General features: G+C 56.9%; 3 protein-coding genes across 9 annotated transcripts; 2 read left to right on the top strand and 1 right to left on the bottom strand.

The window, feature by feature from the left end:
• The first annotated feature begins 829 nt into the window (after positions 1–829).
• On the top strand, positions 830–9887 carry RAPSN (receptor associated protein of the synapse). The gene is made up of 8 exons (XM_045786631.2): positions 830–1335; positions 1813–2151; positions 6580–6738; positions 7261–7359; positions 7436–7558; positions 8054–8107; positions 9072–9271; positions 9668–9887. Exons 1-8 carry the CDS (start codon positions 1081–1083, stop codon positions 9738–9740), a joined length of 1302 nt encoding a protein of 433 aa, XP_045642587.1. The 5' UTR covers positions 830–1080; the 3' UTR covers positions 9741–9887.
• A 1377-nt stretch (positions 9888–11264) lies between these two features.
• PSMC3 (proteasome 26S subunit, ATPase 3) lies at positions 11265–17298 on the top strand. Of its 2 annotated transcripts, none has more exons than XM_045786630.2 (12): positions 11265–11419; positions 11679–11759; positions 12340–12465; positions 12893–12997; positions 13110–13172; positions 13435–13572; positions 14018–14161; positions 14278–14426; positions 15536–15632; positions 15855–16000; positions 16840–16921; positions 17117–17298. In XM_045786630.2, exons 1-12 carry the CDS (start codon positions 11345–11347, stop codon positions 17225–17227), a joined length of 1317 nt encoding a protein of 438 aa, XP_045642586.1. In that variant the 5' UTR covers positions 11265–11344; the 3' UTR covers positions 17228–17298. The 2 variants fall into 2 exon arrangements, with proteins under 2 accessions (XP_045642586.1, XP_045642585.1); XM_045786629.2 differs by having other exon boundaries at positions 11676–11759.
• Positions 17299–19527: 2229 nt separating this feature from the next.
• On the bottom strand, positions 19528–27309 carry SLC39A13 (solute carrier family 39 member 13). Of its 6 annotated transcripts, none has more exons than XM_045786627.2 (10): positions 27109–27308; positions 25337–25645; positions 23498–23611; positions 23088–23227; positions 22581–22688; positions 22376–22465; positions 21569–21619; positions 21167–21295; positions 20874–20973; positions 19528–20769 (listed from the first exon to the last, which is right to left on the bottom strand). In XM_045786627.2, the coding sequence occupies exons 2-9, from the start codon at positions 25635–25637 to the stop codon at positions 20911–20913; spliced, it is 996 nt and encodes a 331-aa protein (XP_045642583.1). In that variant the 5' UTR covers positions 25638–25645; positions 27109–27308; the 3' UTR covers positions 19528–20769; positions 20874–20910. The 6 variants fall into 6 exon arrangements, with proteins under 6 accessions (XP_045642583.1, XP_045642584.1, XP_087710972.1 ...); XM_045786628.2 differs by having other exon boundaries at positions 23088–23212; positions 27109–27301; XM_045786625.2 differs by having other exon boundaries at positions 19529–20769; positions 21163–21295; positions 27109–27299.
• Between the last annotated feature and the right edge of the window lie 592 nt (positions 27310–27901).

The raw sequence follows: 27901 nt of genomic DNA, 5'->3' as shown, positions 1-27901 counted from the left end.
GAAGGAGAAAAATGGGGGCGGGAGGAGACGAGCTGGTGGAGTTGGCGGGATCCCATTCCCTAGAGCCTCTCCACACTAGGAGCCCCCATATTTCAAGAGTCTGCTCCCTGCATAAGACGTTGCCCTTCTCCACAGTGTCTGGCATTAAAGCTCATTGTTAGGGACCCTTTCAAACTGGGATGGGGATTGGACTTGGGACACTTCTTAACCCTTCAGGGATCAGCTCCTGTCCCTGTGGGCAGTGTGCCAGGGAGCAGTCGGACACAGCTCGGGATGACCTCTTGCTGTTCTGTGTCCTCTTCAACTAGGAGGTCATTCGTTCTAACAGTCCGCTGCGGGAGGTAGCAGTGCGCTCTTGCCCACAGTCACACGGCCCACACAGCTAGTAAATGGCAGAGTCAGCCTGGCTCCAGGGTCCACACTGTTCCCCACTACCCTATGCTGCCTCCAACAGCCCCCTGAGTCAGGGCTTACTAGCCTGTTGTTATCCTCATTTGACAGACGAGGAAGCTGAGGCGCAGAGAGGTGAGCGACTTGGCTTGGGAATGGTGGGGGCATGCCCACGGATAAGAGACCTCGGTGCCCAGTGGCCAGCGAATCCCAGAAACAAAGCCTGGGGGAGGGTAGGTCTAGGGGGAAGGTTATGATGGGGAGAGGCAGGGCTCAGGGCCGGCCACCTGCCTCGCTTCGTCCCCACTCCTCCAGGCCCTCAGCTCGTCCCTGGAGGCGGATCCTTGGCCAGGCTGCCGGGAGGGCCCGCACTGCCAGGGAGGTCGGGACCGGTGTCAGAGGCTCTGAAGGGACACCAAAGAGGGTGTCCGGGGCGCAGGGTGCCTGCATCCCTGGGAAGCCGCCTCCCAGCTTGGGGGTGGGTGCGGCAGAGGCCCGTGTGACACTGTGGCTGACATTCCTCAGCGGCCACGTGGCCCCAACTGGCAGGGACAGCTGCGGAGAGGGGCCGGACGAGCTTTGTTCTCAGGGTGGCGCCCGCTCTCCATCCAGGCCCTGCTCGGCTCCTGCCTCGCGCTGCTCTCCTTCCTGGGGCTCCGTGGGCAGCTGGCATCGGGGTCCCCGCCATGAATGCCTAGAAGCCCAGAACCACCCCGGTCTCTCCATCCTTGGGCGGCTCGGGGCTCCAGAACGATGGGGCAGGACCAGACGAAGCAGCAGATCGAGAAGGGGCTCCAGCTGTACCAGTCTAACCAGACGGAGAAGGCACTGCACGTGTGGACGAAGGTGCTGGAGAAGAGCGCCGACCTCGTGGGGCGCTTCCGCGTGCTGGGCTGCCTGGTCACAGCGCACTCGGAGATGGGCCGCTACAAGGAGATGCTGAAGGTGGGCCCGGGCTTCGGACCCTCCCGCCTCTTCAGACACCCCCCTGTCCCGCAGGCCAGCCGCCCAGCCCTGCGGGGCTCTGAGTCCAGTCTAAGGCCCTCGTGGCCTTGCTCTTCGCTCTGAGACTGAGCTTCTCAGCTGCAGGGTTCGGGAATCTCCAGGCCGAGTCTCGGAATCTAGGTTCAGCCTTCCTGTTTGCACTGCCGAGTCGGAACCTGGGGGGGCATGAGCTCCAGCTCTGGGGCTGGGGGTAGGCGGGTGGGCGGGTGGTGCCGCTAGGGGTCGAAAGGTGAAGGCTATAGGTCTGAGTTTGGCTCCAGGCCTCTGACGCTTCTAGCCTATGGCTGCGAGCGGAGAACTCATCTGAGGCCTCGGCCGTGAGCGCTGGGTCCGAGGCCTGGGCGGCGAGGCAGGGAGGAGGCCCGGGTCCGAGGCTCGGAGTCCAGGCTGACCGCCCCGCCCCCACCCTCCGGGCAGTTCGCCGTGGTGCAGATTGACACCGCCCGGGAGCTGGAGGACGCGGACTTCCTTCTGGAGAGCTACCTGAACCTGGCGCGCAGCAACGAGAAGCTGTGTGAGTTCCACAAGACCATCTCCTACTGCAAGACCTGCCTCGGCCTGCCCGGCACCAGGGCAGGAGCCCAGCTCGGAGGCCAGGTCAGCCTGAGCATGGGCAATGCCTTCCTGGGCCTCAGCCTCTTCCAGAAGGCCCTGGAGAGCTTCGAGAAGGCCCTGCGCTATGCCCACAACAATGACGACGCCATGCTCGAGTGCCGCGTCTGCTGCAGCCTGGGCAGCTTCTATGCCCAGGTCAAGGTGGGCCTGGGCCCGGGGGCGGGCGGGGGAGGGTCCCCTGACACCCTCCTGCGAGCAGCGCTCCCCATTCAGGACCTTGCTCCGTCCTCCCACAGAGGAGAGTCTGAGAGGGAAGACTCACCCAGGAAGGTGGAGACTTCCCAGGAAGGGCAGGGCCAGAATTCAAACCTTGATTTGTCTGCCTTCCTGGGGGAATGGGAGGCTGGCTCTTGTGAGGACTGGCCATGAACCCGTACTGCCCCGTGTTTGCTATGTGGTCTTGGCTCCTCTCGTCTCTGAACCTTGGTAGGTACGTCTATAAAATGAGGGAGGATAGGGCCCACCTTCCAGGGCGGTCGTAAGGACTCGTTCGTCAAGTATTTATTGACTGTCCACTCTATGCCGGGCTCTGCGGGCTTGGGATGCAAGCAGGGAAAACAACAGCCAAGCCCCTGGCCTTGGGAAGCTTGCATTCTTGAAAAAGTCAAATAAACACAATCAGTAAGTCAATCATAGCATGCTAGAAAAGTGCTAAGGAGAAAGGAAAGCAGGAAAAGGGGGTGCGAAGTCCCGAGGACGGGGTGTCGCAATTCCAAATAGTGTGATTGGAAGGCCTCATAGAGGTGCTGTCAGTCTGATGACGGAAGCACATGAGAGGGTAAGCCATGCAGAAATCTGGCAAAAGCTTGAAAAAGAGACAACAGTTAAAGCAAAACCCTGCCCTGGATGAGGAGGGGGGCATAGCTGGCCTATTCCAGGGATGGGGGAGCCAGTATGGCCACGGCAGGTGTGTGAGAAGGAGGTAGGAGGTGGTGAGAACGAAGAGGTAAGTGGAGTGGGGTGGGGAGAAGGCAGATCGGGATGAACTGACAGAGCCAGTGACGATGCCTTGTTTCTGGTCGAGTGTTTGCTCTCCTGGGACCCTGAGGCAGCCAGGCTACGCTTGGGCCATGGGGAATGTTGATGCCCGGCACAAAGTAGATGCTTGATAAATCTTGGGGTAAATGGGCGTATACATGCTGATGAATCAGAGGCGGAGTGCAAGAAAATGAGAGTCATCCAGGACGACACCGAGGATGTTTTCAGCAACCAGACGTAGGAAGAACCCACTCAGTGAGATTCGCTAGATGGGAGAGGGATGGGGTGTTTTAAAACCTTTTCTATTATGAAGACAATTACCCATACAGGAAAATTGAGAGAATAATATCATGAACCTCCATATCCCCACCACTTAGATTGAGCGATTATTAATATTATGCCATATGTGATTTACATATTTTTAACTGAAGTGTTGTGACATGAAATTATAGACATCGTGGTATTTTACCCCGAAGTAGTTCAGTATGTATCTCTGAAAGAAAAAAAAAAGACATTTTCTTATATAAGGACACTTTCTTACATAATCACAATTATCTCTTGTATTTCTCCGCTTATCCTGAAAACACGCCTCTACCCTCGGCTTCAGTAAATTGGAACCCAAACGTGCACACGAGTAGGGGGCATTCTGTCTCCTCTAAGTCTCCTTCAGTAGAAGATGGCTCCCCTCCTCTTTGTTTTCCAGGATTTATCTAACAAGGCAGGCTGATTGCCCTGTAACAGGTTTCATTTCGTTGTCCCGTTGCTTCCGCGAGGAGTCATGTGACTGGGTTTTGTTTTTGTTTGTTGGCCTGGAGCCAAATGCAAGCTTTCCCCTCCCCTTTGCTCCCTGCGAACTGGAACTTAGTGACCTGGGAAGACTCGGGTCCCACCTCTTTGGTGAGACGACCGTGTCAGTGCCTCATCACATCCGATAGAGGGGGCGACAACCCCATCTCTCGGTTTTAGGGTTAGCGTTTTTTCCTTTCCTGACCAGCAGGTGAACTTGGGGGGGCGTGACCCTCCAGCCCCCTGTAGAAATTCAGCTCTGAGGCCCCAGTTTTCGTAATGGATTTAGCACCCAGTGATGTTTGTTGCCCCAATCAGTTCTCTTCTTTCAACTGTAAGGAAACGGCAATTTCCAACAACTTTCCTTCTAGAGTTGTTGGCTGGATTTTTCTCTAAGGAAGAACTCTCCCCCATCACATGGGGCTGTTTGGGTCCTCTGAAATGCAGTTCCTACAGGAAAGACAGAATAAACACTTCTTCCTCTAGCTACCACTTTGATGATGAGGAGTTAAAGTCACAGCTGCCTTCCGTGATCATACTTATTTGTTTTGATTTCTTGGGGTGGAGTACTGTTATGAAACCCTGCATTTTTAAAAAATAGTCAGTCTTCTTCAGTTAATTGCAATGTTGTGCCTTGTGATGCTCAAATTATCTTGACTTTAGCTAATGGAATTCCTTTAATACGGCTCCTGTGTCCTTTTGGAGAGACCTTATTTAAACATTGAAAGCGTTCTTGTTTTCTGCAACGATGAACTGACCCAGGCTCATTTTGTATATTCCCTGCCCCAGACCTGGAATCAGCCATTTCTCTGGGCTCTTTTTGGTGGGAAATTGTATTAAAGACCAAATGTGGGGGGCGCCTGGGTGGCACAGCGGTTAAGCGTCTGCCTTTGGCTCAGGGCGTGATCCTGGCGTTACGGGATCGAGCCCCGCATCAGGCTCCTCCGCTGGGAGCCTGCTTCTTCCTCTCCCACTCCCCCTGCTTGTGTTCCCTCTCTCGCTGGCTGTCTCTATCTCTGTCGAATAAATAAATAAAATCTTTAAAAAAAAAAAAAAAGACCAAATGTGGGTTCTCAAGGTGCTCATTGCTACTAGGTTGTGATGGCTTCTAAATCTTTTTAGTTGCCAAGACAACTGAAGTTTATGCTAATATTTGCAATTCAAATCTAATGTTTCAGGATTTTCCTTAATTTATTTTAATCTTGATTCTCTTTTTTCTTAGACTGAAAATGTTGGCTTTTAGCAACGTATTTACATATTTATTTTATCCTACAAAATACTTTCCAAAGACAATACCAATATTACTTAAAAAAAAAAAAAAGACAACCGAAGGAAGTTTAAGATTTCTTTGCTGTTCTTTTGTCTTTATCAAATATCCCACTATGGATGAACTGTCCAAGGTCATACATTGAAATAATTATTTTTTTCTGTGTGGTTATATTACTGTATTGCAATATAATTCATTATAGGATAATGATATCTTATCGCATTATATTTTTATAGTATGTTGTATTATTATTTTATACTAATTCTATAATCAAACTTTTTATAATTAATTAATTATATTAATTTGATATTTTGCGGTTAGGGTCATTTATTTCCATTTTCTATTTTTAGGGTTTTTAAAAAAGTTAAATTAAAAAATTTTGAAGCAATAGAACATTTACATGGCTTCAGATTTTAAAAGTATGTCACAAGGGGCACTGAGCTGGCTCCGTTGGTAGAGCGTGCGACTTTTGATCTCAGGGCTGTGAGGTCCTGCCCCATGTTGCATATAAAGATTACTTACATAAATAAAACTTAAAAAAAAGTACATAACAAAATTTGTGAGAAACAGGTTTTTATTGGAGTTCTTTTTGGTCATATTAACTTGGAGATGCTTGTTAGATACTAAGTGAAAGATACAGATTTTCTATGAGAAAGAACAGAGCAATGGGGCTATAGCTGAAGGGGACACGAGGTCAAAAGAAGGTTGTTTGATTTTGATTTTTTTTTTAATGAGGTAAGAAATGCCAGGATGTGTTTATACGCCAACAGGAATAATTGAGTCCGAAAGAGACGGGGGCTTTGTTCCAGCGCCCCTTGGGGGGACTCACATCTGTAGGAGCAGGGATTCCTCCTCCGGAGTGGCAGGCAGGAGGCAGAAAGGTCCGTCTTGAGGACTTGGTGGAGAAGGGAGTCCTCTCTGACTTTCTCCTGTTTTCCCTGTGGAATATGAAGGAAGGTCATTAGCTGATAATGGACAGGTAGAAAGAGCATTTGGAGGTTTGAGGAGAAAGAAGGGGTGAAGGAATGATTTCATTGCCTCAGAGAGTCTGTCCCGATGTTCTTGGGAGCTCACTGTGCTGGCAATCAGTCACTGAGCCTTTGCTGAGCACCTGCTGCTGGGTACTGGGGGGCAAACACTAGTGGGGGGCCTGGTACCCCCTTTTGTGTGTCTCTGAAGATAAGGGGCCCAACTGGGACTAAGAAGAGAAGCCAACTGTATTTTTGTGCCCATTCATTCATTCATTCATTCATTCAACAAATACTCATTGTGCATCTACTAAGTGCCAAGAACTGTGCTAGGCTCTTGGGATGTTGAAACCTGATGAAAATCCCTACGTTCATGGAGCCCACACCTTTTCAGTGGCTGTTCCCTCTGTCTGGATCACTCTTTCCTGGGACACTTGCATGAATGAGTGAACACCAGCGGGGCCTAGGGGTTGACGGAGAAGCCAGGCAGGCCCTGGAGCCCTTGACTTAGGGGCAGCTCTGGCCATTCAGTGTGCCCCTTGTCCCCCCTCCTCCCTGTGTCCCCCGCAGGACTACGAGAAAGCCCTGTTCTTCCCCTGCAAGGCCGCAGAGCTCGTTAGCGACTACGGCAAGGGCTGGAGCCTCAAGTACCGGGCCATGAGCCAGTACCACATGGCCGTGGCCTACCGCCTGCTGGGCCACCTGGGCAGCGCCATGGAGTGTTGTGAGGTGGGGCAGGAGGGAAGGCGGGCAGGCGGGGGGTGGCGGTGTGGGCTCGGGGGTCTTCCTTCCCCATCAGCCCGCTTAGGGCCCTGAGATTTGCCCTTGGCCCCCTTCTCCACGAGCCCCTGAAGGATGCATCAGTTCTGCCCACCTCCCTGCCCCAAACCTCACTCCCTTCCAGTCCATTCTCAGGGGAGGGGGCTTCCCTCTGCCCTCCCCCCACACACTCCCTCTGTGGGGACTCTAAATAGGAAGAGAGCCAGTCTCTGGAGCGCCACTGGCCTGGGTCCAAATCCTAGCGCTGCTACTTACTAGCCAGGTGCCCTTGATCAAGTCACTTCCGTCCACTTCCCTGGGTGTCGTGAGGCCTCAGTGTTTCCGTGTGGGGCCTCGGCATTGCGCTAAGTGTACTGCGCTCCGAGGACGCTGGCGGTCCCTGCGCTGCCCTGTCAGAGTGGCGCACTGAGTAGTGACACCCCCGTGGTGGGGGGCAGATGGGAAGGCTGAGCGGCCCGCCTCCCTTCACAGGAATCTATGAAGATTGCTCTGCAGCACGGGGACCGGCCACTACAGGCGCTCTGCCTGCTCTGCTTTGCCGACATCCACCGGAGCCGCGGTGACCTGGAGGTGAGGTCCCTGGGGTGCGGAGGGAGGGGCTGCAGGCCTGGCCCAGTCTGACTGCACCCTCCCCCTGGCTGTGCAGACAGCCTTCCCCAGGTATGACTCCGCCATGAGCATCATGACAGAGATCGGGAACCGCCTGGGGCAGGTGCAGGTGCTGCTGGGCGTGGCCAAATGCTGGATAGCCAGGAAGGCGCTGGACAAGGTGAGGTCTCTCCCCAGGGCTCCCATTTGGGGCCGGTAGGTCAGCCAACAATCTGTGGGGCTGGTCCTGGGCAAGACTCTTGCAGACGTTTTGTCTAACATCAGCCTCACCGGAATCCCACGAGGTGAGTACACTCCAAGTCATCTTCCAGACTCAGAGAGGGCCCATGACGTGCCCAGACCCACGACTAGTAAAGGGCCAGAGCTGGGTTTGAACTCAGGATGCTTTAACGGCTTTCACGATTTCACAACACCCAGTGAGACAGGAATATGCTTCCCATTCTGTATCTGAGTAAACTAAGGCAGCAGGTAACTTGACCACAGAGCTGTGTGACTGGGCTCCAGCCTCCTTTTGCTACCTTCACACACACGCAGGGCACCTGCCCGGCCATGCTGTCCTCCCCAGGCCCGCCCCTCCCGGCCCCTTCCTTTCCTGTGAGCCAAGGCCTCTGTCAGACAGCTGTGCCTGCAGCCCTGGCCTGTGCTTGCCTTCCAGGCTCTGGAAGCCATCGAGAAAGCCCAGGACCTGGCCGAGGAAGTGGGGAACAAGGTCAGACCTGATTCTATCTTCTGGGTCTGGAGTCAAGAGCCCAAGGTGGGATCTCGGGTGTGTGGGGAGGGCCGCCCTGAGCCTGCACATGCCCTGAGCCCTTCTGGACCTCCGGGAGCTGCCCCCACCCATTCCCAGACCCCGGCTGTTCTCTTCTACCCACTGAGTGCTTTGGAGGGCAGGGCAAGAATTCTGTAGCTCCCAGGACATCAGAATTCCTCAGAGTTTCCTGATGGTCATTTAAACTCCCAACGGTGGGTTCACTCACTAAGAGCGGGGCACACACAGGTTCTTCTAGGTATTGGTCCCAGTCCTCACTGTCTCCCTGCAAAGGGCGCACAGCGAGCCCCATTTTACAGTTAAGGAAAGTGAGGCTCAGGGAGGTGCTCCAGGTCCCACACTTTGTACCTGGTCTGTCTTAACTCCAAAGCCCTTGTTCCTCCTGGAGTATGTGGCCTCTCAAATTCAATCATTGTATCCAAACCTTTAAAAGTTGAAAATAGGCTCAATGTTTCTTCTAGAAGAATACGAGTTTCTCTGGGATCCGGTGCACACCCCAACGAAAATGTCAAATTTCTTTGTTTTTGGATAGATTATAGCCACTCAATTTTACCCAAGTATCTCAGGTCAGTCAGAAATGCTGATGAGCTGTTGTATTTAATTAACAAAAACAGGAGAGCAAATTAATTATTATGGAGTCAATGCAGCAGATCTGGTCAATAAAATCCTTCAAAAACATGGGGTTCCCAGCTCCTTCTAGGGGTGAGGACCGTCTACCTGTCTCACCTCCTCATTCTGCACGAGGGCAAACCAAGGCCCAGAGAGGGCGGGGCGTTTTTCCTAGGCCCATCGGCGAGGCAAGAACGCGGCTGGGACCAGACCCGGTGTGTCCTGACTGCCCAGCGGGCCCTCGGGGACAGCGTCTGGGGCTTTCCGTCCTGACTTGGCCTTTCCCCGGCCGCAGCTCAGCCAGCTCAAGCTGCACTGCCTGAGCGAGGGCGTCTACCGCAGCAAGGGGCTGCAGCGCGAGCTGCGCGCCCACGTCGTGCGCTTCCACGAGTGCGTGGAGGAGACCGAGCTCTACTGCGGCCTGTGCGGCGAGTCCATCGGCGAGAGGAACAGCCGGCTGCAGGCCCTGCCGTGCTCCCACATCTTCCACCTCAGGTGAGGGCCGCACCCGCGGTCTCTTTGGGGTACGCGGGCCTACGCACAACAGTAACAGCGAATGTAGCCTCTCTGCGTGCTAAACGTGTCCTAAAAGCTTCCCCCATAATAACTCATTGAATCCTCCCAGCAGCCCCATGAGCTGGCCATCATTCTTCTCCCCAAAGAGAAGTGAGCGAGGCCCCTCAAAGGCCATGGGATTCAGACACCCAGGGCCAGACCCGCCCTATGGGACAGAGTGCCAGGGGCAAGCAGGGCCCTGGGGAGGAGCCTGGGGGCCCTACCCTCTCCCTTGACACCTTCCCAGCTCCTGCAGGGGGGAGGGGAGGAGAGAGAGCCCAGGCCCAGGATGGAAGCCTGGGTTCAGTGAACGGACAGAGTCCTTTGCCTCCCAAGGTGCTTGCACAACAACGGGACACGGAGCTGCCCCAACTGCCGCCGCTCATCCATGAAGCCCGGCTTTGTGTGAGTCCCACCAGCCGTCGCGGGCTTCTGCCTCACGTCCCCCTGCTCCCCGTCCACCATCATGCTGCGCCCCCCCCCCCCCCCATCGGCCCTGTTTACTCCTGGGGCAGCTGCCAGGGCCTCCTCCAACCTGTCAGGGCCCAGGGCCTGCCCACTGTTGCTCCTCCAGGCTCCGCTGCCCTCCCTGCCTCTTTGTACTTTGCTCTTTATAGAAAAATAAACTGTTTGTACCTGACTGCAGCGATTCTGACTCTTTTTGTGCGTGTGCTGGGCAGCACAGACAGGACAGCTTCTTCCCCAACTGGTCTTCTTGACTCCTGTCAGGCGACTCTGACAAGTGTGAATTTGGGCTCAGCAGCTCCTGTGCTGACACTGACTCACTGAACAACCTTGGACAAGTCACTTAGCCTTTATGATCGTCGGCGCCCTTATCTAACACGGAGAAGGATAGGGGACCTGGCTGGCTCAGTGGGCAGAGCGTGCAGCTCTTGATTTTGGGGTTGTGAGTTCGAGCCCCACATTGGGCACAGAGCTTACTGAAAAGTAAATGAATAAATAAATAAAGTGGAGAATGATAATCCAAGCTGTCCACAGGGCAGGGCTGTTGAGAGGATGGAAGAAATGCTGTTACAGAATGGATTTGCCAGCCTGAGTGGGCAGCTGCAAATGCTGTTATTTAAAGAAATTTCTGCCTTCAACTGCTTTCAAGAAAACCACTAGTCAGATTCCCACCAAGTTTAGGGGTTATTTGCGAAGGCTTGACTGAAAATATATGCTATGTGGCTTACAAGAAGTTCATTTCAGGGGTGCCCTGGGTCTCTCCTCAGGCGTGAGCAGAGATTCTCCAGAGCAAGGGACACAGATACAACAAAAACGGGTCTCATATGATCCAGAGATCTGCCCTACTCCCTGAGATGACAAGAAACGATCACAGGTGCGAGTTCATAACGTCTTTAATTGTAGAGGCTGCTGTCAGCTCAGCTCTTCCCACGTGGGCAGTTCTGTGGCACCTGCGCAGAAGTTAGCAGCAGCGGCGATTTCTCTTTAAAACTGGTTGATGATTCTCTCTGGTAACCTTGGGCATGCCTTTTTTTGGCTCTCTGCACACTGCTGGCGTATGTTGTCTATGGTTTGGGAAGCAGAGCCACCTTGCGAATCCCCTGATTCGTAGCTGCCCCAGATTCTGAGGTCCAGTTTTCCCTTCCAAAGCGCCCTTTCAATTACTGGCCAGTTTAGGACTACATTTCCCAAGGGCCCTCGAGGTTCCCATCGCTTCTCCCTCCCCTTCCGGTTTTACATCCAGGCTCCGCCCATGGCACGCACCGACCAATAGTGCATCCACCTGTCGCGCCCCGCTTAAACAGGATGAAGGTGGTAACGTTTCAGGAGCGGTGGGGGAGTCGGGGGGCGGGTCCTGTGTCCCGGGCTTTGTCTTTTGAATCGGAGAAGCAGATTCGTTGCGGCAGTGGCGGCCTGAACTAATTCGGTCAAGAGTCAGGAATTGGAGAGCGAGTCCGCCACTGGTCAGGAGCAGACGTTCAGAAAGATAGGATTAATCTCTGGCTGAAGTTTCCGTCCAGTCCGATTTTCGGTCTTCTCCTTCAGGATATGAATCTGCTGCCGAAACTCAAGAGTCCAGTGACTCGGCAGGAGAAGATGGCGACCGTGTGGGATGAAGCTGAGGTGCGCTCTGGGAGAGTTGGGGGTCCTGGAGCCGGGTCCAGCGGGAAGATGCCTTTGGCGGGAGGGTAGGAAGTGGCTGGGGGGGGGGGGTGGTGTCAAGGTCTGGCCTGGTCCCGGGGTCGGGGTCGCTTGGGATGTGGGCAATAGTCTCGACTCCTTCATTTTGGTTTTATGGGCGGGGAAGCTGAGGCTGTGAGTGGACTCGGAGGATGCGGAATCCTTGACCTGAATTAAAACAAAAAATTTTTTTTAACAGCAGGATGGAATCGGGGAGGAGGTGCTCAAGATGTCCACAGAAGAGATTATCCAGCGCACACGGTTGCTGGACAGTGAGATCAAGGTGGGCTCACAGCCCCCGTGGCAGACAGCGAAGCCCCCACAGGACAGGCCCTGGAGATCCATCCCAGTGGCTTCTTTCACGTTGTTCTCGGCCTTTGCAGGAAGACATAGGGCCCGCGGATTAGAAAAAGAGAAAAGAAAAGCCTTAAAAGGGACCCGAAGAGGGACAGGATGGTGGGAGGGTAGGTCGATTCATCAGACTGACTTTTCCAGTGAGGTCTTTAAATATTCCTCTTGAGAATCTTTCTTTTAGAACGTCCCCATTTTTCAGATGAGGAAACAGAAGTTTTTACTGTGGTGAAGTACCCAGCCCTTAATTAGAAGCAGAAGCTAAAACGTATATTTGCTTGATTCAGAGCCCTGCTCTTTTCCCTCTGCTACAACTACTTCAGGGGGTTTCCAGACTGGCCGTTTTGACCTCTGCTGGATTTGGACACAGTCAGGTTCACCCTTCAGAGAGCCTTAGAGCTGAGCGAATGGATGTGGGAAGGTCCCCGGGCGGCCTGGGCCTCACCAATTACAGGGCCCTAGGATAAGCTGAGCCAAGGCTGAACATTCGCTTCCACTCGCCCTCATCCCAGATCATGAAGAGTGAAGTATTGCGAGTTACCCACGAACTCCAAGCCATGAAGGACAAGATCAAAGAGAACAGTGAGAAAATCAAAGTGAACAAGACCCTGCCATACCTTGTCTCCAACGTTATCGAGGTGTGTGTGTATGTGGAGGGGAAGAGAAAGGGTCAGCCAGGCTTGGAGGCAGCCTGTGATGGGGCCATTGAAAAAAAGAGCGGGTGAAAGTTTTGAGGCCCAAGTTGCATGTTAGAACTACACCTCCTGGGGCCCCCTCCCTAGTGTGCATTTCCAGGGTGCTATATATACTTGCTTGTAGATACTCTGAAAAGATCTCAGAAGCCACACATGTTTCCTCTTTACTTGGGAGGTAGAGAGCTCTTGGGGGGCAGAAAAGCACACCTGAAGGGATCTTATCAATCCCCTGGCTTATCAGCCACACATTTGCTGGGCCTGGGGCTAGTCTGAGAAGGGAGGTGGATTGTCTTGGTCTGGGAAGCACTAGGCTCTGAGGAGTTCAGAGGGCTGAGCAGGGCCTCTTGACCTGAGATACTTCCCTTCCCAGCTTCTAGATGTTGATCCCAATGACCAAGAAGAGGATGGTGCCAATATTGACCTGGATTCCCAGAGGAAGGGTAAATGTGCAGTGATCAAAACCTCTACACGACAGGTGAGGCTAGCTCAAGGATAGAACTAAGGAGGGTGAGGGGTGGATGTAGGACAGGACTAGGGACCTTTATTGAGGGCAGTAACAGAGACTGAACCTGGACTTTTTCCTACAGACATACTTCTTGCCTGTGATTGGGTTGGTGGATGCTGAAAAGCTAAAGCCAGGAGACTTGGTGGTGAGTGGTGTCCCTGAGCCTAGCCAGGGCTTTTCCAGTAAGGTTTCTCCCACTGACTAGTTGAGCCTCTGCCCCAGGCCCAGGTCACTGTCGGCCCTGAATCTTGGTAGAGTGGCCCTGGGAGTCTGAGCTCGTCAGCTTGCTCTTTGGTTCTTGTCTTTCCTAGTCCTGTATTTTCCTTTCACTTCAGACACCTGCCACCCAGCCAGTTAGTTTGGTCTTGAGCTGGGACCAATCTGAAGGCTTTGTGTTCTATCCCCAGGGTGTGAACAAAGACTCCTATCTGATCCTGGAGACCCTACCCACAGAGTATGACTCTCGGGTGAAGGCCATGGAGGTGGATGAGAGGCCCACAGAACAATACAGTGACATCGGAGGCCTGGACAAGCAGATTCAGGAGGTGAGGGAGACACTGGCTGCTAGTAGCAGCCTCTTCCGCCTTTTGTGTTTTTCTGCTTCATTGACCAGAGCATTTAACAGCCAACATGCCTCTTATAGTATCCCAGAGAGGTAAGGAGAGTGCCATGTCACAGTTTAGGAGACAGGTCCAGAGAGATTAAATGACTTCTCGAGGGTCACAGAAGGTTAGGACCAGAGCCAGGACTGGAACTCAGGCTCCTGGTTCTTACTCTGGTACCTTTCTACCATGTCCTGCTGTTCCTGGAGCAGCTGGAGCCAGCTTTGGTGGGAGTGAGCATTCTTCGTCCTTTTGGTGCAGGGGAAGGAGAGGCAATGTCCCTTACTTGGCGTTAGGAGGGTTGTGGGTTGGGGTTGAATTAATTAAGTGTCGGGCTGTAGGAGCCCTCCAGGCTTCACTCTCCTCACCCAGGACTTCTTCCTGGCAGCTGGTGGAGGCCATTGTCCTGCCAATGAACCACAAGGAGAAGTTTGAGAACTTGGGGATCCAGCCTCCAAAAGGGGTATTGATGTATGGCCCCCCAGGTACGGGGAAGACGCTGCTGGCCCGGGCCTGTGCCGCACAGACCAAGGTGAGTGCTTTGGGAGGGAATGAGGAAGTGGGCAGAAGCTAAAGCTCTACCAGGTGGGCTCAGAGGGACCTCTCTTGGTGCCTTTGGCCTGACTCATCACCGTGCCCCCTCGCCAGGCTACCTTCCTGAAGCTGGCTGGCCCCCAACTGGTGCAGATGTTCATCGGGGATGGTGCCAAGCTGGTCCGGGATGCTTTTGCTCTGGCCAAGGAGAAAGCTCCATCCATTATCTTCATTGATGAGCTGGATGCCATCGGCACTAAGCGGTAAGGGGGTGCTGAGTGCCACCAAGAGATTGTTCAGAATTCCAGCTGTCCCACCCTGTTCCCTCCTTCCCCTGGAAGAGTGACAGCTCTACTGTTGTGGTTCTACTTTCTGAATTTTGTTCTAACTTGCTTCCTTGCTTCTTTTCCCCTCACCATCCATTCTCCTCATGGCTGCCAGCATGTTCCTTTCATACCTGCTTGCTTCTCTCACGTGCACCCACACTCCCTCACACAAACATCCTACTTGAAACCCTTTGTGGGCCCCCATTGCTCCTTGGGATAAATGCTGGACTTACCACGGCCTGCCTGGTCCCGTGTGTGGCTGTCCCTGCTCCCCTCCACTTACTTCATCCTGGACCTGTCCCTGTCCCCACCTCTTCCCAGCATCCATTTGGTTTATTTAATTTTTTTTAAGATTTTTATTTATTTATTAAGGCCATTTATTTGAGAAAGAGAGACCAGTTGAACACATGTGCTTGAGGTGGGGGAGGGGCAGAGGGGGAAGGAGCGGAAAAGGGAAAGAATCCCAAGCAGACTGCACCCTGAGTGCAGAGCAGAAGGCGGGTCTTGACCTCATGCCCTTGAGATTATGACCTGAGCCAAAACCCAGGGCGCTTAACCATCTGTGTCACCCAGACTCCCCAGTATTCCTTTGGTTTACAGGTCCACTCTAATCCAAGTCCATCTGACCCTGGTGGGAGAGATTTTGCACCTGTTGTTCCTTTTCTAGAATGTATTTTTCCTGTTCTTTCTTGGTTGTTTGCCTAGCCTATGTGTTCTCAGCCTGAGGGATACTTGCACAGAGATGCCTGCCTGGCCTCCAGGGTCCCGTATTTCTAAGTTGTAGCTCAGTTTGCAGTGGCACATGCATTGGGGGATAGCCCAGGCAGTGGCTGGTTTTGCTCACTGTTTTATTCTCAGCCTGGCTGGTCCCAGGAGCCTCTCCAGTCTCTGACACCCGTTCTGTCAGTCCTGGGCTGGGGGCCCCAGGTTGAGCGAGACCTTTCCTTACCCTGGACATTTGGGTTAGGCTTCTGGTGGCTGGAGGAGGGGAAGGCTCTGCCTGAGTTGTGGCCTCACCAGTGTCTCGGGCCTCTTGTGTGCCCCAGCTTTGACAGCGAGAAGGCCGGAGACCGGGAAGTCCAGAGGACAATGTTGGAGCTGCTGAATCAACTGGATGGGTTCCAGCCCAACACTCAAGTAAAGGTGAGTATTGTCATCACAGGTGAAGAAAACGGAGCTTAGAGGGCAGAGCACCTTCTTGGTCACCCAGCTAGTGCAGCTAGAATTAGAATTGAGCTTGTCTTTAACACCCTTGCTGTTTGATCTGGACCCTGGGCTGCCTCTCTACCTGTCGCGGCCTTGACTGTTGTCTGTCTGGGAGCCGCGTCTTCCTCGGTTCACGTTGCTGCTTCTCCCCTTGCTCAGGTGATTGCAGCCACCAACAGGGTGGACATCCTGGACCCTGCACTGCTCCGCTCAGGCCGTCTGGACCGGAAGATTGAATTCCCGATGCCCAATGAGGAGGCCCGGGCCAGAATCATGCAGATCCACTCGCGCAAGATGAACGTCAGGTGAGCAAGGACGTGAGCAAGGCGCTGAGACCTGAAGGGGCAGCAGCAGAGCGGTCTCTGTGGTCTTTGTACTGAGTGTCCCCAGATGTCCGCCCACCCCTTCTCCCTTCCTGTTCACACAGAACTGTTCCACATGCCGGCCTCCGTTTCTCCCCAGAAGCCTGAGATAGAATCTTGCTGGGGTCCAGGCCCTGATTCTGGGTGCTCTGTTCCTGAGAATCACCCTGCCTCTTCCTCGAGGCCCCATGGTCTGAAGGTGCACAGGCCGGAGGCCCTCAGTTTCCTTGACTCCCCCACCCCCACAGATGAACACAGCCTAGTGTGGGTCTGGGGAATCCAGCCAGGGGCCAGATGGACTTGGATTCGGATCTGTGTGATCTCCAGTAGATGGTATTACCCGTCTAAGCCTGAGCTTTCTTGTCTGGTACTTGGGGATAGTGGCGCTGACCTCATGGGGTCATGGCACTGTCAGGGGGTTCTTGGCACATGAGACCAGGGCAGTTCTGTGCTGATGCAGGGCCTGCACTACTCCAGAGAGGGGTAGATAGCTGTTCTCTTGCTCCTCCGCCCCAAGCGGAATCAGTCCCTGCAAACTCAGGTGCAGATTTCTAGAAGGCTAGAGCTCAAGAGACACAAATAACCTGGTCTCAGCTTTGACCTACCTGTCCTCTGTCCTGTATCTCGTACTGACAAGAGAATAAGGGATTTGCCGATGTCACAGGACGAGTGGACCTCGCTGCTTGATGGGGAGTATAGGGGGACATCATCTCCCGCCCCTCCCCATAACCATAAGTAACTGAGTCCTGTGGTGTCTGTCTCTCCTCCCCGCTGCCCCCCAGTCCCGATGTGAACTATGAGGAGCTGGCCCGCTGTACAGATGACTTCAATGGGGCCCAGTGCAAGGCCGTGTGTGTGGAGGCGGTGAGTGGTGGCATGGAGGAGTGGGTTACTTCATGCCTTCTTGCCCCCCTTCCCTGAACAGGATGGGGCGTTTGGCTAGTGGAGACTGCTGGGGGGAGGAGGCTCAGAAGGCCGAGGCCTCTGGGGGCTGAGGCCTCTGGGAGCCAGGCCAAGGGTGCGGGAAGGCACCCTAGAGCCTGTCTGTTCTGGGTGCAGGGCATGATCGCACTGCGCAGGGGCGCCACGGAACTCACACATGAGGACTACATGGAGGGCATCCTGGAGGTGCAGGCTAAGAAGAAGGCCAACCTGCAGTACTACGCCTAGGAGCTTGCCCACCACACCTGCTTCCTGGTCTGGTGCTGGTTAAAATTCATAATAAAAGATGGTTTCAGGTCCCTGCCACTGTCTGTTGCACCTTTCCAGGGCCCAGCTGGAAGAGTGGGGCCTGTGTGGGAGGCTCCCTCCCCAAGTGCTGCTGCCTGGAAACCCCCGAAACACTGTGGGCCTCAAAGCAGTTGTCAGGCGGGGCCCTGCGGGAAGGATGAGCGCATGCTACAGCTGCTCCCTGGGGTCTTCTGGCCTCCCCTCACCGTACCTCTCCCAGCCCCTTCCGTGCTCCGTGCCCCACTCCTCTGCTTCAGAGGCCAGGGCCCTGCAGCTCCAGAACCAAGGCCCTGAATAGAAGCCAGCCTTTCCCCTTTCGCGTTTTGGTGCCCTCGTGCTTGTTGCCCTGTAAAGCCAGGCTCTGGGTCTTTGCTCCTTGAAATTCCTCCCCTTTCCTGGGACCTGAGCCTCCTGTTTCTCCACATGTACCCATTAGTGCTCTTGGCTCATTCCCTCCTGCTGAGAAATGAACCTTGAGCAAGAGCACTGAGAACCCTTCTAGGCCTAAACTTTGGTCACGGTGTGTTCTCCCCCGCCCCCCAGTTCCGCCGTCAGCCCCACTCCCCATCAGGCCCCATGTCCTGTCCGTTTCCTTGAGGATCTTGTTGGTCCTCTCTGTCTACTCAACCTTCCAGCTCCCCCACATCGTAGCGGGCCTCGTGTGGTTCACTGAGGGCTTGTTCTGGGCCCCAGGCCCAACAGATCTTGTGCAAAATTTGATCTAGTTATCTCAGAGCCCCCAACGGGACAGTCCCATTTCCTAGATGTGTGTGAGCAGCTGGGCCAGGATGCCTCTGAGGTGGCGTAGCTGGGTTTAAACCCCAGACAGGAAAGCACATCTGCTTTCCACTGTGCTCTTAGCTGCTTTGGTGGGCCCTGGAATGCCTTCCAGAGTAAGAACCCCTCAGAACTGTTGGCTCTTACTTGCTCCCTAGCAAAAGCTCCTCCACCCTGCTTTTCCGGCCCTCTCCCCGAGTGGACAGGCTCATGAGCTACTGACCGAGCCAGTCTATCTGGAGGGCTTGGCTCCTGGCTAGCTTTCCAACGCTGGAGTCCTGTCCCCTCCAGGCCGCCTTCTAGAGTGTGCTGGTGCTCCCAGGGGTGATCCCCTTGGCAATCCTATTGACTTCCACTTCCTGCCCAAGGCGCGCTCCCAGCACAGCCTCCCAGGGCTTCTGGTTTCTGTCCCCTGGTTGGGGACAGACGGCTGGGGACAGACTCTGGTCGCTGTTTCTTCTGCATTTTGTTCCCTCTCCTGACCAGTCAGGGCATTCACCTCTTGGCCGTGGCACTGCAGTGAACCCACAGTCCCCTCCCCTCACACCCCACCAGCTTCTTCACTCATAAGTGAGGGCCTCACTGCCTCCCTGAGCAGGCTGAGTGCCGTGATGGCGTGTGTACCTGCCGCCCAAAGGCTCAACACTGGTGGGAGCCCCAGTGCCACCAAGGAGAGGGTGGGGGCAGGTGAGACAGCTCGATTCCTTCCTCAGCGCGGTCAGGCCTGGGCTTCCAGGCCCTGGACTGTCACAGCCAGGTGGGGCGGCTCCCTTTTTGCTAACAAGCCAGTGGGTCAGAGCCAGGCCCTGCCCACTGAGGATGCAGCCGACGGACTTCACACACCTGATGCGGACTGCAGGGCGGCATAGACGGGGCTGTTCTCAGCCAGTGGGCTCCTGAAGGCTGTCCTGGTTGGTCCCTTTGGCTTGGAGAGCAGTGGGCCTCCACTATCCCTTTTCTGCTTTCTTGGGCTAACACTGTGGGGAAGCAGCACCCCCTGGTACTGAGGCTGCCTTCTCAGACATTCAAAGGAAGTGAGAATGTGTAGAGTAAGGACTGCATAATCTTTCTTTCTAATTTCATTGAAGCAAAGCTGGAAATGACTTTGGAAGGACCACCCTTCCTCCATTTACTCAGGGGACAGACTGGGGGAAAGCCCCATAAAATGAGGACAACCACCTGGGGGGTGATGTCGGCTACGACGGCACAGTGCCAGGCTTGTGCAGGGCTGCAGAGCTAACACGCCAGGTAAAGCATGAATGGCTATGCCCTGTTCGACAAGCACTGCGAGGGTAACTGCTCAGAGAGGAGCATGAAGCAGAAGAGCTGGGGCGGGGGTGGGGGGGGGCTAGGGATGATGAGATGGGCGGGGTGGCCAGATGAGCTGGGAGGGGGGCCCACACAGCCACCAGCCTGGCTGGAGCAGGGGCGTCCAGAAAAGCCCTGCTTGACCATGGACAGTGCTGTGCAGAAGAGAGGAGCCAGTTTGTATATAATATTTATTTGCATCTTATCTATAGAATAGTTATTTACAGATAGAAACGGAACCACAGCGAAAGTGCTGTAAACCCATTCAGACCCTCTTGATGGCCGCTTCTCAGAACGTCCACGGTGGAGCAGCAGGCTGAGCCCGGCTGTGGAGTGGGCCAGCTGAGTACCTGGGTGTCAGCCAAGGGAAATAGCTGGGGATTATGGCTTCAGCATTCTCCCAGAGCACATTCCTGAGTGCTGACAACGCGGAGCCCTCACCACCCCCAGCCCAGCCTCAGCGGCAGTGGGACAGGAAAAAGGGCCTGGGCAGGGAGGGGCGGCCATGGCCCACGCTCCCTGCCCCCAGGGTATCTCTGCCTGGACCCTGGACTGGCACGAGCATCCCTGAGCTGGACCCAGAGGCCTCTGTGGCCCAGGGCTGCTCACTGCCCTGCAGGCTGCTGCTTGGCAGCTGGACGTGGCAAAAGCTGCTGGCGCTGCCAGGGAGCATTTACTAGGGGAACAGGAGCCGGCCCAGAGCTGGCAGCCACGAGGAAAAGGTCTTGGAAAGCATCTCCCAGCTCCAGCCTGGGCTGGGTAGGACTGTCAGTGCTGAGTGGGCGAGGGGCTACACGAGCACCTGCCTCTTCTTTCTTTGGCCTTAGAACTGGCACAGGAAGGGCCAGGACAATGGACACAGCAGGAGAGAAGGCTCCCCAGCCTCAGCCCTCAGGCTGATGGGAAGGCCAGGAACCCCAAGACCCCAGAGGGAGACAGCTTTGGGCTCCCCGAAGCCCTGGGGCTGTTCTCACTCCCCCTGTGGTCTTGGGAAGAGGCCTCCACTTGGGACCGGGGCTGCTGTTCCTCACTGGCACGGCGCCAAGTGCAGGATGACGGGGTAAGGAGACAAGACCACAGCGCGGCTGGGGGAGACCCTGGCATCGGGCCCCGGGCCCAGTGCACGATCACAGTGTCGGTCTCACAAGTACCTCTGGTCACACGTGTGCACGCGCACATTTGCGCGTGCGCGCGCACACACACACACACCCCATCCTCTCATGTGGTCAGAGGTGCGCTCTCAGGCACTCTCCCTCTGCCTCACACACGGTCACAGAGTGAATCCGAGTCTCTTATTGCTGTGGGGGGGCGTCAGGGACGGTCAGTCCACGAAGAGCGAGAACAGCACCATCACCACGATGCCTGTGCAGAGCAGCAGCACTTGCTGCAGGGAGCGCCTGCGGGGACAGGGGCCAGGCCCGCGGGGGGGCTGAGCATGGCCTGGAGCCCAGAAGCCCTCCCCCCCCCCAGCGCCAAGGGTGATAGGGGTGAGGGCGCTCACCACGGGTCATCTTCCTCCAGGAGGTCGGGCAGCACGTTCACCAGGGCAATGTAGAGGAAGCCGCCGGAGGTGAAGGGCAGGATCCAGACCACGGTCTCCTCTGCGGTGGGAGGAGAGGTCCCAACTGGCTGGGAGGCCAGGGCAGCCGTGTGCACCGCACCTGCTCCCGCTCCCGCTGGGTAGGCTTTGGGCAGATCCTGGCCTGGACACCGGGGCGGGGCAGCTGTGCCCTCTGGCTGGGGCCCCTCCGCTGACCACCACCGGCCGCCACCACCCACCACGCCCGTACCTACTCCCTTGGGGGACTGCGTACAGATGGCGAAGCAGGCGCCCAGCAGGCCCCCCAGTGCCGTCGAGAGCTGCAGCTTGGCTGCGCTCCATCGGTCAAAGCCGGCCCGGAGCAGGATGGCAAAGTCGCCCACCTGAGGGGAGGTCCAGATGATCACTCTGGGCCCCAGGGGGTCGGGTACAGACCTGCACACTGCGCCAGCCCTGCTGCTGGCCCCCAGCCCGCATTCCCCCTCTCCCCCGGAGGCTGGAGCACAGCGGAGAAGGTGACTGCAGCATGGTGGGCAGAGCCGCTCCAGGCCTCCAAACCCCAGCCCCCAAGGCTGCCACTGCTGGGCTTCCCACCCCAAATCCCTCTCCAAAGCCCCACGCCCACACTGCCGCCATGGAAACCCTCTGGCACGCACCTCGTGGGGGATCTCATGCAGGAGGATGGCCATGGTGGTCAGGAGCCCAATCTGCAGGGAAGGGAGTCTGTGGGGCTCTGGGCCGAGGGCCAGGCACCCACTTGTCCACTCAGTCTACAAATATTTACTCTGCTGGGTGCCCTGGCTGGACACCATTTGGCTACTAGAAATACAGCAGACAAGAAACCTGTCTTCACAGAGCTAACAGTCTGGAGGTGGGGGGTGAGGCTTGAATGAACACACAAGGAACCACAAGATCACACAGTGACAGGTGCTATGCTGCGGGGGAAGAGACGGACCGGGTGGCATGGGCAGGAGTGACAGGGGCCTCATTTAGATGAGGGCTCAGCAGAGGCCATGTCAGCTGAGGCCTGAAGGATAAGGAACCAGGATTTCAAAGAGTGGGAGGAAGAACATTCCAGGCAGACAGAATAGTGTGACGTGGAGGCCATGAGAGGGGAAAGAGCTAGGCCAGCTCAAGAGTAGGCAGACCACTAAATCAGAGAAGGCAGAGGGTAGAAGTGGGTGAGAAGCATCTAGAAGCAGGCAGGGCCCAAGCCTAGCAGCCTGGCAGAGGTCCGCAATCCCAACAAGGAGTGTTCGCAGTAAGAACAGACCAGTGGCTCAGACAAAAGGCGGCCACGTGCTGGAGCCCTCAGGGCTTGGATGAGGGTGTTGGTTGATGGAAGGAGTGGGGAAGTGCACAGACTGGAGACCTATTTTTGGAGGCAGAGCCAACTGGTCAACACAGGCACCATCATTCCCACCAGAAATGCCTGGGGCGCGCCTGTTCCAACCCCCACTCACCTTCTTGCTCACAAGGAAGCTGGCAGCTACAGCCAGCCCGTGAGCGAAGTTGTCTATGGTGTTGGCCAGCAGGTTGAGATAGCCACTGACCTGTGGGAGGGGAGAGGAAGCCAGCTGACCCAAGGGGCAGGGGTCAGCGGGCCTGCCAGTTTGGGGGCGGGGGGAAACAGCTGCAGGGCGAGGGGGCCCTGAGTGGGCCACTCACTTTGATGGTCTGGACCACGGCACTCGCGCCGGGCTCTGCAGCCGTCTGGGCCAGAGAGTGGCCTCCACTGAGCGCGGCAGCAGCAGCAGCGGGGTCTTTGCTGGGGGCCTAGGGCCAGGAGAAGGAGGGAGAGGGAACATTAGATGTTCCCAGACTCGGCCAGGGTAGACACGGGAGGGGAGTGAGAGATGGAGAAACAGAGGAAGGAAACAGCCCTTTTGTCTAGCTAGACTTCTCTGCTATGTCCCCCAGACAATCAGCTGTGTCCCCTAGACTCAGCCGACCACCTTCCACACTGCTGTCACGCCAAGTCTATGAGAACAAGCCACAGCGGCGGCCAACGTCGTCATTCCCTGGATCTTCCCAGTTGGCCCAGCCTCCCAGAGCCCCGAGCGAATGCCCAAGAGACCGTCTTTTCAGGGCTCAACTCAGAATCTGGGCCTCCAGGCCCCGGCACCACCACATAACAGAGGCTGACCTATCCAGGCTCTGGGGCTTGGGGCTCACCTGGCTGGTCCCCTCCTTCTCCTTGCTGTCCAGGAACATCTTCTCCAATGCCAGAAAGGTCAGGAAGCCAGCAATGACCCACAGTCCCAGTTGCTGTTGCTGCTGCAGGCTCTGCCCTTCACCACCTGCAGGGGGCAGCACTGACAGGCCAGGCCAAGCCAGGGCCACAGAAGGGGGGGCCATTTGGAATGGGACCTAGTCAGGGGCAGTGACAGGGGAAGCGGGACAGGACTGCTGGTGGGGAAGGTGGGCCCTAGGGGCTCCCACAGGGGCCAGGGTGCTGGACCAGGACAAGTTCCTTGCCAGATGCCCAGATGCCCTCTCCCAGTCATTCTGGCGGAGCAGGCAGGCCTTGGGCGTGGGCACCAGCTCCCTCTGCCCTCCTGCCCCCTGACTGTGGCCTCACTCACCAGGGCTGGCACTGCATGTGTAGGCCCACGCCTCAGGCAGCAGGTGGAGAAACACATTGCCCAAAAGTCCCCCCAAGGCAAAGCTGAGCAGCTGCTTCAGGCGGCGGGCCCCAGCTACAAAACGGAGAGGCAGAGATGCGGGCCTTGGGGGCTGACCTTTCAGAGCCCCTGGCCAGACCTCTGCCCCACCCAGCTTACTGGGCCCTGTGTTTTTCCAAACACACTGCAAGCCTCCAGAATGTTGGACTTGGCCTGCTGCCTTTCCTGGATCGCCCCCACTGCCCCAGGCCCAGCACTGGCTGGGTGCTCAGCAAGAAATACATCACACCTGCCGGACGACTGTGGAACCACTACTTCGTGGTTAAGAGACAGGACTCCGGAGCTCGACAGGTCCCAGCTCCACAACCCACCAGCTGGTGACCCTGGGCAGGTTACTTCTGGGACTCAGTTTCCCCATTTGTAAACTGGGGATGATTGTTATCTGATAGGGACCTTGTGGGAATTAAATGACAATACACATAGCAAGTGCTCTTTAAGTGGGAATTTCTCTTTTCTCAGCCATTGCTACTCTCAGAAAAGTGACAGAGATTTGGGGACTTCTGCAGACTTATAGCATCAAGAGTTGGAAGTACCCCAAAGGAGGCTTTCTCCAAACGCTGGGTTCGATAGAGAAACAGGCCCAGAGGGCAGAGGCTGCTTAGGGGAGTCGGGTGGGATCCCAGAGGAAGCTGCTGCTTCCAGGCTGCGTGACCTCAGCCTGGTCAAAGAACTCCTCTGTGCCTTTGTTCCCCCATTTGTGAAATGGAGCTAAAAATCCCAGTCCCCCCTAGGCTGACCTCGCAGGGGCACTCTAACAGGGGCTGAGATCATGCACAGGCCATAATAGCAGGGCCCCACGAGGGCTCTCTGTACAGCTGTGGCGCCAGCCCTCAGCCTGGCGTGGGGCACAGACGTGCTCATAACCGTCTGCTGAATGAACAGTTCCGGGCCTAGCAGGCAGCAGAAACCCCTGGAGCACGCATTTCGAACGGATTCCTGGAGCCAGGGTCCAGACCTACCACGTTGCATTCCTGGCTGGGGCAGCAGGCACCCGTGTTTTTAGCAGCGACCCATCTAGTCTTCTTTAGCTTTCATGACAACGTGTCATTTGTGCACGGACAGTGCACAGACGTGTCTGCGGCGCGAAAGGGGAGCCTCTGCCCCGGCCTGTGCCCCACCCGCCAGGTCCCCTCCCCAGAGGTGGACCGCCCCCAGCCTCTCGTGTATTCCTGGGTAAGGCAGACCCACCGGCCCTCGGCCCTCGGTGGGAGGGCTCTTCTGCACTAAGGGAGAGGCAGAGCTCCGCTCGCCAGCACACGGCAGTGGCCAGTCCGGGGCTTGCTGCCCCTCCCCCCACACCGGGCACCCTGCTAAGTGCTCCACCGGTATGAGCTCCTCTCCTCTTCACAGTGGTACCTATGAGGTCGATACTAGTATAATCCCCATTTTTAAGGCTGGGAGCCTAAAGTTAGCAACTTGCCCGGGGCCACCAGCTGGTGAGCGGCGGAGCCAGGTGTGGAACGCAAGCGGCCTGGCACCCACGTTTCCATCCACAATCTATATTGTTTCTTGGTGAATGTTTGCTGGCTTTTATTCTTTCAGAATAAACAAATGCACAAATGAACGAACAAATGAGCACGCGCACCCTGGTCTCACCAGGTGAGAAGTCAGGTGTGCTGTCCCTGTCCTCCACCCCAGACAGGCTGTATCCTGGGCCCTGGGCCCCCACTCTCCCGGGAAGAGCAGCATGATGTTCCCCATGCCACCGGCTGCCCTGGGCGCCAGAGGACGGTCACCTACCTTCTGAGCGCAGCATAGTCCCCATCTCCAGGGGAATCACGAGCAGTGGGAAGACCCCGCTGAGCCCCACCATGAGTGAGCCCAGGAGGGAGCAGATCCAGGTGTCCAGCCTCTCCCCGCTCAGCAGGGCCCCCCAGGATTCGCTTTCTTTGTTGTCCAGGCGACAGGCAGCTGCAGGCCCCCGGCTCCGGAGGGCCTGCTGGGAACCCCCAGCCCCTCCCAGGAGCTCTAGGGCAAGAGCAGTGAAGAAGAAGAGCCTTTGGCTCGCCATGCCACAGCCAGGGCAGGGACATCCAGGCATGCCACGCGCTGAAAAACACAAAGGCCTCTTACGTGAGCTGCCGCCCTTGGCTGCACACCTGCTTAGCAAACGTGGCATCTTAACCCTCCCCCCAGACAAGCGGCCATGGCATCCACTCTCCCGCCTGCCTTGCCCAGGGCCTCTGATGTGTCCAATGATGGGTGCACAGAGAAAAGGCACTCTACCCTTCCACACCAAGGACCACACATTTTTTCCTCCTGAGCCTGCTCCAGACAGTGTGTCAGCGTGTCTGCCTGAGGCTAAACTTTCCCTAATGATGGGGTGAGGCGCTGGCTGGGTTCCCTTCAGCCACCGGCAGGCCCAGCCCAGCCGGGTGTCTCGAGCTGCCAGGGGAGGCTCTGCCACCAGGATGTGCTCGAGTGAGGACACCCCAGGGGACTGAGGCTGCCGCTGTCTAGCCTGATGGGCAACACTGGATGGTGCAGGTGGGGCAAGAGAGCAGCGGAGCTAGGGCAGAACCATCAGAGCTTTGTCCTGGCAATGAGCCCACTGTCCCCAGGGCGCAGAGACAGACTGGAGGTAGAACCAAAGAGAAAGATCCTTCAGTCGGGAGCTGCCTCGCGGATGGGCAGTGCCCAGGCTTTGGGGACCTGCCCCGAACTCTGTGCTCTGCACCTGCAGCTTTTTGAGTGCGGGCAAGCCCTCGAAGCCCCTCTCTGGGCCTGTTTCCTCGTCTGTAGGATGAGAGAAGAACGGCCTCCCTCACAGGCTGCGAAGATGAGATGAGCTTCCTAAGGCAGGTGACGGTGCCTGGCAATGGAGGAGGCACGGGAAAGCCCTCCTTATATTGCATGAGGCCTGGGGCACCGGCAGCAGGAAGGTTCCCAGCCACCGGATCACAGGACGTGGATGTGAGTCAACCGACAGAGAAGTTCAATCTGGAAACTCGGGCATGAGGTTTAAATGTGGTCTGCCCTGCCTCATCTGGCCGTGACCTTGAGCCAGCGATGTCCCTGCCTCAGTTTCCTCATTCCCTGATGGAGGTGGGAGGGTGGAAAAGATGCCCGCATCCAGGGCCTCCAGGCCTTTACGGGAGACCCTGACGAAGCCCGCCGGGGTTTCCTGGGGCCCAAAGGCAGGACTGGGCCAGTCCGGAGTTGGAGGCCACGGCAGGGGCACACGGAGGTGCGGGTCCTCAGTCTGGGGACAGGGGAACGGGGTACGGAGGGTGAGAGGGGAGAAGGAAAGGAAAAAGCAAGAGAAAGTCAGGAGTGAGAGAGCCAGAGAGTGGGAGACGGACGCGGAGGGGGGAAGCGAGGAAGCGATGGGCAGCGACGTGCGGGGCGACAGGGGAGACGAGGAGCCCAAGGAAGTTGAACTCCCCGGCTCTGGGCCAGAAGGGAGGCCAGAGGCCCGGGTCTGCCCGGGGCCGGCAGGGCCGGGCGTCGCGGGGATCGGCCGGGGCGTCCCGCCCGGGGCGCGGGCCCCCAGGGCCGGGCGGTCCACTCACCGTGCGGCGGCGGCGGCGGCGCTCCGGGCGGCCCCGGCCATCCAGCAGCGGCGCCGCGCCCCGCCCCGGGTCGGCCCCGCCCGGCTCTGCCTCCCGGCCCCCAGCCCGGAGCCGCCCCCGGCGCGCGGCCACGTCACACGGGACCCGTCCGGAACCCGACGCGCCGCGCGCCGCGGGGTCGGGAGGGAGCGGCGGTCGCGGCGCGCTTCCGCCTCGCGGCCGTGGGGGACCCGGGAGGCCGGAGCACTTCCGCCCGGGCGGACGCGGGGCGGCGGGGAGGGCAGGGCGGAAGTGGGAGCCCCAGGGGCAGGGCGCTCTGCCCGGCTGGGGAGGGCGGGGGCGGCGGCCCCGCAGGGACCGCGAGCGGCTGGGTGGCTGGGCTTGCGGGTCTGGCCGCCGCTTCCTCTCTCGGGCCGCAGTCCCGCCCGCGGCCGCACGGGGGCGCGCTCGGCCGCCAGCCGGAGCAGCCCCGAGCCCGGCCGGGGTCCGCTGGGTTCCTGGCTCGGGTGCTCCGGCTCTGAGTCAAACCGGCCTGGCTCCTCCATGAACAAGGGAAAGGGGAAGTGCCTGCCGCAGGGAGGGGCCTAGGCCCGGGAACCTCAGAAGAGGGAATTTTATTCTTACTCATCGAATTATTTTTATGCTTTGGTTTTTCACTGGGAACCTCAGGCCTTTGTCTCCAGGCCTTGTAACCCTTTGGGGTCCAATGCATGGTGTCTTGACACTGCTGCTCGGAACCCCAAACCTGGGGGAGCTCCCGCTTGTGCTTCCCTCACCAGGAGGAAACTAGGTC

Source organism: Ursus americanus, chromosome 24 (assembly GCF_024610735.1).
Source record: "Ursus americanus isolate L20-20 chromosome 24, mUrsAme1.1.p, whole genome shotgun sequence".
Classification (NCBI taxonomy): Eukaryota; Metazoa; Chordata; class Mammalia; order Carnivora; family Ursidae; genus Ursus; species Ursus americanus.
Note: the sequence above shows the minus strand (reverse complement) of the source record. Positions and strands in the feature narration are given on the sequence as shown.

Bases quoted from the DNA above. Each gene is read 5' to 3' on its own strand.
- PSMC3 (XM_045786629.2), top strand. From the start codon at position 11,345: ATGAATCTGCTGCCGAAACTCAAGAGTCCAGTGACTCGGCAGGAGAAG. The intron at 11,420-11,675 runs GTGCGCTCTGGG...TTTTTTTAACAG, and splicing joins CCGTGTGGGATGAAGCTGAG to CAGGATGGAATCGGGGAGGA. The intron at 13,573-14,017 runs GTGAGGGAGACA...TCTTCCTGGCAG, and splicing joins TGGACAAGCAGATTCAGGAG to CTGGTGGAGGCCATTGTCCT.
- RAPSN (XM_045786631.2), top strand. From the start codon at position 1,081: ATGCCTAGAAGCCCAGAACCACCCCGGTCTCTCCATCCTTGGGCGGCT. The intron at 7,360-7,435 runs GTGAGGTCCCTG...CTGGCTGTGCAG, and splicing joins GGAGCCGCGGTGACCTGGAG to ACAGCCTTCCCCAGGTATGA. The intron at 8,108-9,071 runs GTCAGACCTGAT...CCCCGGCCGCAG, and splicing joins CCGAGGAAGTGGGGAACAAG to CTCAGCCAGCTCAAGCTGCA.
- SLC39A13 (XM_045786625.2), bottom strand. From the start codon at position 25,637: ATGCCTGGATGTCCCTGCCCTGGCTGTGGCATGGCGAGCCAAAGGCTC. The intron at 21,620-22,375 runs GTGAGTGGGGGT...CCTTCCCTGCAG, and splicing joins GCTTCCTTGTGAGCAAGAAG to ATTGGGCTCCTGACCACCAT. The intron at 21,296-21,568 runs GTGCGTGCCAGA...ACCTCCCCTCAG, and splicing joins TGCATGAGATCCCCCACGAG to GTGGGCGACTTTGCCATCCT.